The 11564-nt window shown below is 34.5% G+C and overlaps 2 protein-coding genes across 3 annotated transcripts in view; one reads left to right on the forward strand and one right to left on the reverse strand.

Annotated features, from left to right (window-relative positions):
• The window catches only part of LOC117110717 (E3 ubiquitin-protein ligase RNF126-like), a 17815-nt gene extending 11833 nt beyond the window's left edge, over positions 1-5982 (forward strand). For both annotated transcript variants that reach the window (XM_033253491.1, XM_033253490.1), the window contains exons 7-9: positions 1420-1513; positions 2034-2149; positions 2529-5982. In XM_033253491.1, coding sequence (XP_033109382.1) covers positions 1420-1513; positions 2034-2149; positions 2529-2687 — 369 coding nt within the window. In that variant the 3' untranslated portion in view covers positions 2688-5982. The remainder of the gene's footprint in view (positions 1-1419; positions 1514-2033; positions 2150-2528) is intronic.
• Positions 5983-6260: 278 nt separating this feature from the next.
• Positions 6261-11564, reverse strand: part of LOC117110718 — a 6184-nt gene continuing 880 nt past the window's right edge. The window contains exons 2-5 of the mRNA XM_033253492.1: positions 9469-9554; positions 8586-8771; positions 7975-8052; positions 6261-7286 (exon numbers count right to left, since the gene is read on the reverse strand). Coding sequence (XP_033109383.1) covers positions 7997-8052; positions 8586-8771; positions 9469-9554 — 328 coding nt within the window. The 3' untranslated portion in view covers positions 6261-7286; positions 7975-7996. The remainder of the gene's footprint in view (positions 7287-7974; positions 8053-8585; positions 8772-9468; positions 9555-11564) is intronic.

Raw genomic sequence — 11564 nt, forward strand, 5'->3', positions numbered from 1 at the left:
CACGACAATAACAATTACTGTCAACACTGCAGTACCCGCTGCTTACTTGGACTCAAATTCAACCCTGGCCATCAGGCGCAAGCTCGGTGGTCTAGAAGTATGATGCCAGGCTAGTGATCTGGAGATTGTGGGTTTGAGTCCCACCTGAGAAGAACTTGCGATTTTTTTGCAGTTGTTTTCAACTGTACTGAGTATTCGGTACATTTCCACGTCAGGTAGGGCAAAATTACACCTATACATGTTTCTCCTGACGCAAATCCAGTTATTGTCTATTATTCCATCACGACAATAACAATTACTATCAACACTGCAGTACTCGCTGCTTACTTGGACTTGAATTCAACCCTGGCCATCAGACGCAAGCTCGGTGGTCTAGAGGTATGATGCCAGGCTAGTGATCTGGAGATCGTGGGTTCGAGTCCCACTCGAGAACAACTTGCAATTTTTTTCGCAGTTGTTTTCAACTGTACTGATTATTCGGTACATTTCCACGTCAGGTAGGGCAAAATTACACCTATACATGTTTCTCCTGACGCAAATCCAGTTATTGTCTATTATTCCATCACGACAATAACAATTACTATCAATATTTATTTACTTTGCAAACATACTCCTTTGAAAGAAGAGTTGTGCACTCAACTTGTTTACAAAAATATAAAAAACAGTTTGATTTTAAAATTATAGTTGTGGGTGTATGATGATAGATTTACAAGTTAGGTAAACAACAAAAACAAGAAATAACTAAAGATACACATTTACACAAGCACTGACAAATATGTAGTTATACACGGACTAAACTGTAGGCCTACATGCAATATTTAAAAAAACTACAAAAAAAATTCATTTAAATACCCTTTAATACCATTGCAAATTAACTAAGGTAAAAGATGTGAAGGTATGGACTAAAGGTATGGACTAACTGTATGCATTTATACAAACACAAACATATCAATACAGTATACAGTAATTTTAATCTTATTACTAGTTTATCTATTCATTCACTTGTGAATTTGATTTTTGTCTCATCCGGTTCAAGCTGAGACAAGCTCAGCTTCTAAGCTTGACCCAAATTGATGGAATCTTGTACTTGTTTGTTTTCCTCTATTGATTGATAAATGTGTATTGAACTTACTGTATGTATGTTTGTAAGGGGTCGGTCACAACCATCAACATTCTCACAAGTGCACAAACGTTATGCTAGGGGGAGGGGGTAGACACATTTGTACACTTTTACAAATGCATGAAAATTTTAATGCAAAATAACATGCAATATTATTAAAGATTAAACAATTTTTTAAGCGGAACTTATCCGGGTGATCTTACTCCAGTTGAATTACCTTAGATAAGTTAAATTACTGTACCTATGGTGCTCAGTAAGTCATTTTAACACCAATAACTTTCCATTATGTTTATACATAGTTATTGAGCAATTTAGAAGGAGGAGGACCACCTCCAGCAGAAAAGACAGATATTCAGAATATACCTACAGTGAAAATCACAAAAGCTGATGTTGGTAAGTTAATTTCTTTATTAAGTACAAATGCATTTGTTGGGTTGGTTGGTTGGTCGGTTAATTGATTGAAGAATTGGTAGAAAGATTGGTTGGTTGGCTGATGGACCATTACTTGTGTGTTTTTTTTTGGTTTTTTTTTTGGTGTGAGACATCTGGCCCTCATCGACTGATTCTTTGAAAACAGTTGACATTTACGCTGCTTATGGATTAATTGAGAAAAAAATCTACTGTGCTTTTGTATTGATGGATTGTTTAATTTGATTGATGGATATTTTGACTGATTGATAATTGATTTATTTGTGAATTCATGTATTGGATAGATTTGTTAATGGGTGGATTAATTAATGGATGGATAGATTTATTGATAATTGGATTAATTATTGAATTGATGGTTTGATTACCTGATGGACTGATTAATTAATAGTCTGGTTAATTGATAGGTTGATTGATAAAAGATAAACCAATAAATTGATTATTAATGGGTGACTTGATAGATCAGTTATGGTCATTGTCTTTGTAGATGAGAATTCAGAATGTGCTGTTTGTAAAGAAGAATATACAGAATATGAAGAGGTTCGTAAAATGCCATGCGAGCATCTGTTTCATTCAGACTGCATCATACCGTGGCTGGAAATGGTGAGTGGATGCTTATTTACTTACAAGTAACTGAAATGCTATGAATGATGTGTGTCTTAGTGTAGGATGCAGAGGGGATGTTTAAGTAAAATTGGAAAACTCCATCATCCTGTCCCACCCCCAGCCTCTTCAAATTGAAAATATTTTTTTTCTAAAATATTTGTCAAAAACTGTGATTGTTCCCCACCTATTATAAACTTGGATTTTTCCAAGACTCTAATTCTGTGGACATTTATCGGGATTGGATACTCCGCCTTTCCCTACCATTATATCAAGTAACTTGTGGGCTTGAATACCACGACCTCCAGATTTGCAAGACCTCTGATTTTGTAATAGAGATTCAGTGATGGAAATAAGTGTTGATGTGTTTGTGTTGCAGCATAATACATGTCCTGTATGCAGGAAAAGCTTAGATGGAAGATATACCCGGAATGATTTTACAGCTGACGAGGATGGTCCACCTGATCAAACCGAAGACCGAAACTCCGAGCAAGCTTCAAATAACAGCACAACTAATACTATAATTAATGATTTCTAGACCTACGCAAAAAACTAGTACATTAGAATTAGCTTTTTGAATAAGCAGGTATGTCATTTGCATAGTACAACTGCAGTACTAATACTGAGCAACATAATCATAATGGGTGGTCATCACTGACAAATTAACAAATACAGAAATAGCAGTTGACTAGAAGTATATGCTTTTGGAATCAATATATTATGTTAGTCAGTTTCTGTATTTGTTAATTGTATCGCATAGTGCAAGGGTTAACTTTACAAGGAGTTCAAACTTTGGTGAAATGGCAGAAATCTTTTCATATGAGTTGGTGTAAATTATGTATTTTTTGCTTTGAAGATACTGTATTATGCATTAGGAGTGGCTCCACATTAATTTGTATTTGTATGATGACCAGAAGCATTTTTTAATAATTATTTTGTCCGAATAATATTTTAGTTTTTATATGTAGTTGCAGCAAATACAAATGTTTGGTGTGCATTCCATGTAGGATGACAGTTTGGTGACCTGATTTTTTTTTTTTTTATCTTTTGGTGATGGTAATATATGTGTCAATGATAACCTTTGTTAATTTGTATTAATTTCAGAGGAGAAAACATTTATGTAAGTTACAGCATTGATTAAAATATATTATGGATGATTTATCCTACCAACAACTTGTCTTAGATGCATCGTCCATACTTTTTCCATGTAGATGAACAAATTACTGTAATTGAGGATGGGGCTAGTTGTCAATATGCATGGGGCAACTTGTCAACCAATTACCAATCATCCATCTATGGGAAAAAACATATGGTCCTGGACAAAGCATCCAGCATTTGAGATTACTGTATGTGCTCTCCATATGAGACGAACTGTCCAGCCGACGGGGGTGTCTAAACACAACATACCTTTCTATGTATCAAAGTTTTCAAGATGATTAGTTGTATTCTAATTGAAATTGTATCACTTTTATTTTTGTAGGTGTATTTTAATCCTTATCGTTATTGTTATAAACCGTATTAACTTAGAAATAAAGGTTTATGGATGGTACAGAACATATTTCAATAACATTCAGGCCCAAAACAGTATGAGTACACTGTTTGATACTTAAAAGTGGGATTTAAGAAACATAATTGGTTGCCCTGAACTAATAGTGCAAGTAGGCTTCGGAATTTACACAAATTATTTTGAGAAGTTAATTAGACTAAAACTCATAGTATTTTCCAATCGCAGTATGTGGATGGAAAACTCTTTCAGTGCCCAATCTGGCTGCAGATATTTTAGGGTTCTAGGCCTAATTCTTATTGAAAAATCTCAATATTTGAGGCTAGTATCTTTTGGAGGATTTTAGCAAAACATTCTGACAGTGTTCTTAAGTTTTATTTCCAAGCTGCTTGGAAGACTCCACTAACGTTCCAACTAACATTTTTCAGCATCACTGATGTGCCTTACAGCAGAAACAATCCGAGGAAGCCATGGTCATAGGAGCTTTTGTCCCAATTATTAATAATAATTGTGAACTTATATAGCGCATAATGTAAAATACCTCTATGCACTTAAAATGTCAAGTGCTTAGAGGTGCTGTTGGCATTAATTTCTATATAAGTCGAACATATTATTATTATTCAAATTGATTGTTTTACACTGGTCAGTGGTCGCACATTGTGTCTATTAATTACATTCTTGTTTGTGCTTGTGGTCAGGTTGTTATGGTACTCAAATTGAATGTTAAAGATGTATTTTCTGTATTAAGCTGATATATTCAACATTTTAATTATTTTGTAATTATTTATTCAATTAGGAAATTTAAATTGATAAAATATTTTCCCATCTAATCAAATATATAGTGTAAATGACCAGATAAGACTCGGGGTGCTTATGTAATTTTTCTGGCATAAGTGAAGTATTTAATTGAAAGAGGCACTTGTTCCAATTTATTGGAGTGGTGTTATCTTAATTTGTTAAAATGGTACCATATGTTGTACATAAGCCTACCTTACATGTATAAAAGCAGTATTGTTTAGTCTTTGCATTGAGGAATAAACTAGATGAGAAATTACTTTAGAGAACCGCTCTTAGGCAAACCGAAAGAAATGTTTATTTTTATGGGCCCATTTGTACTACCACAAAAGAACTTATTTCTTAAGAATGGTTCTTTCGTGTCAGTAGAAACACCCATGCTGCCCCCAATGACATTGATTAACAAGAAGGTTGTTTGGTAATGACTTAATAATGCGCTGCAATGCTTATTCATAATAGATCTAATAAGAAACATGGCCTTTCAAAAGCAGCATTTTATTAATTAGATTATCAACTGGTAGAATTAGTTGAGTTGTGGGTGGGAGATTGGGGGACCAGAAAAATGTCAATATTTTGTTTTCTTACTTTGTATATTTAAGCAAGTTATTAGCTTTCATATGAAAAAATAATTTAAAAATGTGAATCCTTAAATTGGCTGGTAATCAACTTCATAACTAAATACTAATACAGTTCGCCTTCCAATTCGAGACCACCTTTGGTACCTAAAAAATTTAGGGTAATCTTGAGTTTCGGTCTCCATTTAGAGGGTTGGCTTAGTGTTAATAAATTGAAGATTGTTTTTTTTTTTGTTATTTTAAAAAGTAGTTGGAAACGTCTGTAAGTTATTGTTTTTGATCTGTGTTATTAAGTGTTAATAATTTATATGATTCTTTTCAATTACCCATTCAGTGTTTACATTTTGAGGGGTTTCCATAATATGACAAACAGTATATCTATGTATTTTACTGTACGTACCCTTTGAATGGACCATAAATAAATGGATTGAAGACTTTTATAGTAACAGTCATGCAAATCAGCTAAAACATAATTATTTTGATGTGTTTTTCATCTAAATTGATATTTTTGTTGTTTTTTGTTCATTGATTTTATTACAGGCCACATATCTTCATATGAATAGACCATAAATAAATGGATTGAAGACTTTTATAGTAACAGTCATGCAAATCAGCTAAAACATAATTATTTTGATGTGTTTTTCATCTAAATTGATATTTTGTTGTTTTTTGTTCATTGATTTTATTACAGGCCACATATCTTCATAATTCTGAATATTACAATCCTTTTATGTTGAAAAAAATATTGATCACATTTACAAATCAACTACACAGTAATCATATATTTATAATTACAATGATCAGTGCATATAGGCCTAAATGTTATCATATTGCATTATATGTAATTCTAATGTCCATGTCTTACCGTGAATATTAGTAGGTAAATAGAAGTTAGTCAAAAAATAAAATACAAACAATATGAGACTGTATTAAAAATATCAAACATTCAATTATTAATATTTCTGTGATTGTTTTTCTTTACTTTAACGTCCAGCAGCGCCTAAACTCGCCAATTTGAGGAGTACCTCCATGATACTTCTTAAACGAGGATTAGGGGTCATGATTGAATATTGCTGTTAAGGTCTGGTTTACACAAGCAGTTTTTCAAAGGCATTGATGCGCGTGTTTAATTTCTCTCGTGTGAACCATGATTTACAGGATTTTAATCCTTGGAGAGCATCTTTACTTCTGTACCAAATTATTTCCCTGCAAATTGACAAACGATTTATAGGCTTTGTTATTTTGTTTCTTATTTTATTGATTTAGTTCATTCGATTTGAACAAATCGATTTCTGCACATGCTGTGAAACTTTTGAAACAATCACCATTGCAACTTACAACTGCTGAGTTAAATAAAATGGTAAAAAGAAAACGTATAAAAATGTTGTTGTGTAGTGTAATTATTTTTACCGAAAGAAAGTATTTCGACATTAGGATGAATATGAAATCAAGAGCTTCCAGATAGGTTTGTTGATCAACCAGCAGATCTTTTTGTCAAATTTGTACGTTACTAAGTTGCATTTTGGCATTCGAGGAACTTGTTTTAGTTGTTGCAGCACAAAAGGTATCTACGATAGCTACGGTCTTCAGAAAACCCAATTGTGATTGCAACCCCCATCCCCGTCGTGGCGAGCTGGGAGAAAAACCACACTTCGTCGGGAAGAAAAAAAAGCTACATAGTATAGACCTATTAGATTCTAAAATGATCAGACTTTGAAACCCCTAGATTTATAGGTTGTCATCCTTTTCATTGACCGCACACATGGGTACAGAGTAAATAAATTGAACTTTGAAGTGTGTGTGTCTGTTTCGTTTCTGCAGTGATTAGTTTCATTGCGTTCGTTCCAGTTGTTTTCGGCTCCACTTTCCGATTACATTCTCTAGGTGCGGTTCTGCCTTAAGTTACGTGTCTTTGGATAGTTTTATTTTGATTGCTACTGACTGTTTGTTCAACATGCATTTTTGTATATATATTAAGTGAGCAGAAAAAAAAACCATTGAATCAAATCTCTCAGTAGATAATACTAACTGTTACAAAATATTGTGTAGTCTAAAAGAAACAATATCTTCAACATGTGTTTGATTTGCCATTTCTTTGTATTTATCTTTCTATTTTTACTATTAATAATAATTTACGTACTACATACTGTAGCCTATGTTGAGACTAAACATGTTTTGGCCTAATATCGCTGTTGTACTATATACTCGTCATTCATCTGTTCATCAGTCAGCAAACACGTTGATTGTAGTTAGTTGCAGAAACCTGTTTAAATACAATAATATATTATTAAAATAACAATTTTAACATAATAGTAAGGCGGAAGTTTTGATTCAGTAGTAATGGCGGAGAAGGAAATGAACAAAATAGACGAAATTTGCCCATTGCTGAAGAACATTTGACAAATTCAAAGTAAATTCTAAATTGTATTAATCCTTCAACGATTGAAGTAGTATCATCCATACCAGGTAACCATTTTAATTTTTGGTGAAGGGAGACAAACGTAGGTAACGTCAAGACCCTTATACCCACTGGACCGGAGGGGAGGATCCAGAGATGTCCGAAAGGGGGTGGGGCGATCGAGAGACAACACTGCCCTAGGGGTTCCGGGAAATATTTGTTTTCTAGACGCCCGGAAATAACCTCTGAAGCGTTTTGGGCGATCAATATTTTCTTTTTCTTTCTTTCATATTTTTTTTCTTTTTTTCTCGGCCCTTCAAATCTGCCCCTAAGACACTAGTGAAATGTACAGCATTGAGAGTTCGAACCTCCGACTTCAAAGTTCGAGCCCAAACCAAAATCTTTGCCCATACAATACTCCCTCATAAGCGACGTTTTGTTCATTATGTGAATACAACAGGCCTTATGTCATTTCACTGTAATCTGTAATTGTTGCTGGAATTTTTATATAAATTGACTGCATAATGGATAAGTGAACGAACTATAATTTTACCAGATTGATCGTTACGTCAGATTCAATATTCTAGCAGATCTCGTAACATTGCCATCACATCTGTGTCACGTGATACTCCTAAAATAAAAAGTATGTTTTATGTTTATTTTATTTTTATTTAATTTCCACACAAGACAAATAAATACAAGGTGGTGAGCCTAGAGTAAACAAAAGTGTTCGAAGAACGCTGTCGTCATAAGGACGTGCTACTCCGTCACCAAATCCCCACACGCAACACACAGATAATAGGCCTATACGTCATTTAAATAAACTAGGGAAATAAATTATAGGTCTACTTTCATAGATTTCAAATGATTTCTGATTTTCTGTTGGGAGAGGCGAGGGTAAATATGGGAGGGTAAAATCGTTCTGTCGAATGAACACAATATGTGTGAGGGAAATAAATCATACTAATTCACGGATTAATAAATGTATATATAACTTGTAATAAGTTTAAAAAATAAAAAAAAATTATCGATGCTCTGTCTCCTTTCCTGGTGTGTTTTTAAGATAAACCGAGAATCCAATACGAATTTAATTGTACGCCTTTGAAAGTTGACTAAAAAAGATTAATTAAAAGTGTAAAATTGCGATAGGGATAGGGAAATTACCATATCTGTCTTGACACTTGTTTCCACCCCATCCCTTGTCACAGTGGCAATATTCACCACGTCCTCCTGGTAATCTTTCACATTTACCTCTACCGCTACAAAAGGTCTCATCATTCGTGTTCCTCCAACACTGTGTACCATGACGTGCTACCAGCTCCCGTAGCAGCTCTAACGCATTCACTTCTTCTAATAACACAAATTCAAGACTAGTTAACGAGAGTGGATCAAAGGAGAAGGGGAGTCCCACATATCTCCTAAGGCACAGTGCTACAGGACTTTTGTAAAATATTTAAAAATAATAATAGGTATTTCATATAATACTGGTACAGGTATTCCTCCAATTTTACAAAAATAAAAGGTAATCTCAAAGACCACCCACCAGTGAAATTAAAACAATGTAATACCACGTTTTTAACTCATGAAAATCCTAAGTGGACTCGCATGCAATCAATATCAATTTCCGACTCAAAATGTTCCATAGACGGCACCACCACAAACTGGAATTTCTAAATTTAAAAGTACTCCGAAGTAATGAATTAAAGGGCTCCACAGATAATTCGATTAAAATTATATTAATAACGGTATTGTTTGATATTCAAATGTGAACGGGACCCTCGTAATTGACTGCTGAAATGCTTGTAGGCTCGTAACGCTTTCTCCCCCCCCCCACACCCAGCTGTCTCTTATACACATCTAGATGTGTATACCTTCCCGGGCCTCGTGCCTCCCCCAACACCCCATGGAGGAATAAGTTCTTATAATTATTTTCTTCATGAACAAACCAGCAACATCTCACCAATTTCCCTCTAGTATACAATGAGAAAAAATATATAATTATTATTTTTTTAAATGCATTGCCAGCTGTGCTGTAGCCTGTACATACCATCATTGTCACCCTCAGCGTACACTTGTGCTGTGACTACAGTCACTGCTAGTAGGCCTAAAGCAATCAAACACCTCATCGTGTTCCTGAAATTAAAAGTAAAACATGGGCTTGTTTCGTCATGAGTATTTGTCAGGGTAAATTTTATTGCATCATCTGAATATTTTAATATTTTTAATGCCTTAATTATATGCTGTTTTACCACCTATTTTTCTCATCTAAGCGAAATTTTATATTGTAAGTAGGCCTATTTGTTTTTGTCACTGAGTCCCCACTAGACAGTGATTAAATTTACTTTTGGAGTGTTCCTGTCTCATGTTCTTTTGTGCTTGTTCTTTGCGGTTTCTGTTTGTGTAAATTAATGTTTTGCGACAAATAAATTAAATTAAATTATGTTTGTGACCTTTGCCTTCCATACTCTGTCATCTCCTAGTGAGGAAAACTGTCTCATTTTTATGGACGACCAACGCGACGCGAAGCGGACCTTAGAATGGGGGACGGCCTGTCATTCATTTTGGGTATTGTCTAGGGACCTAAATCAGTGGCGGATCCAGGAATTCGAATGGGAGAGGAGGAGGGGCAGGGAGGAACTTTCACAGACGGCATGGTCTATACCGCCTCAGCCTAACTATATTTTGGGCCTGAGGTAAGACAATTTATGATTATTGCACCTCTACATGGCCGGAAATGGCACTCTCAGACCTAAATTTAATTATAATTTTTCTTTTTTCTCCATTTCTTTTCTTGAATCCGCCACTGTGAAGTTGTAACTTTTTATATCCTTTACATCTGTAGGCCTACAGATAACATGGATCAATCTGCAATCACTGAAACTGATAATTTCCAACAGATTTCGTAGCTCATTATTCAAAATCAACGGTTAGAAGAGCGGGAAAATAAAATGCCATGCATACTATAGCATTTCGCGATATTTAGGAAAGGTTTTAGTAAAATAATAGGTTTTAAAAAGTGGACTTTTTGAAAATGTGGGAGAGGGGCTCCAGGGGCAGAGGCATGGAGGGGGTTTGTGGAAAACCCTGGGAGGCTCGGACAAAGTAAAATTTTGATGGTTTTACATACTTGATTTCTCACATAAATTCGTGAATATTTAAATTTTCATTAATTTGGATATTTTGGGCGCCTTAAAAAATAACGTTATATGTCTTGTACATCTGTAGGCATACAGATAACATTGTTAATATTATTGGTGAATTTGCAATCACCGGTCAAAATCAATGGTTAGAAGAGCTGGCAAATATATAATGCAATGCATGCTATTGCATTTCTTGATAATTAAAAACGATTTTGTCAAATAGGTTTGAAAAAGTGGCCCTTTTTTTGGGGGGGGGGAGGGGGGTGCGTCAGCACACTCTGCAACTTTCCTGTCTACGGGCCTGGAAGCCCAATGCTTCTTAACTTTTTAGCTGCAATTGTTGACATTTATTTACCAACGCAATGAGACAATATTTGCACATATCGTTCACCTCCGCTTTCCATTTACTACATTTGTTGCACCTTAATTTACTTTTTCAATAGATTGAATAGATCTTCACTTGCGAATAACATGGTCCAAGTTCAACAAACAACAGGTACCGTACACTATAACTCGCTATAAACTGAGTATAGGCATAATGTGATGTTTAAATATCATTTTGCATGGCGCTTGAAAATTATTATTATCAATTATAGTGGAGATTGTCATAAGAGAATTTTCGATTTGACACGGTGTGGTCAATACGAACATCTTAACAACTTATGGTGTTTTTAGATGTATTTCATCCCACTTTTTATTTTCTTACTTATATAAAATGTTAATACCTGTACTATCCTATGAATTGTATTCAACTGGTGGGTTTATTTTCAATATTAACTAGATTTACGAAGACTTAGAACATTGACTATCAGTGCAATGTGACCATGAAAACCATTAGGCCTATGATAATAAATTTCAAAACATATCCTGATCATAATTATACAGGCCTAACTGGCATGACATTCAATTCAATGGACTTTCATGCAAAGCTCGCCTCTTGAATGTCAAAAAAGACAGCGTAAACAAAGTCCGTAGCGTTTTTGGGGACAATGAGTGCGTTTGT

Source organism: Anneissia japonica, unplaced genomic scaffold (assembly GCF_011630105.1).
Source record: "Anneissia japonica isolate Jap-2015-1 unplaced genomic scaffold, ASM1163010v1 scaffold2756_len2360902_cov194, whole genome shotgun sequence".
Classification (NCBI taxonomy): domain Eukaryota; kingdom Metazoa; phylum Echinodermata; class Crinoidea; order Comatulida; family Comatulidae; genus Anneissia; species Anneissia japonica.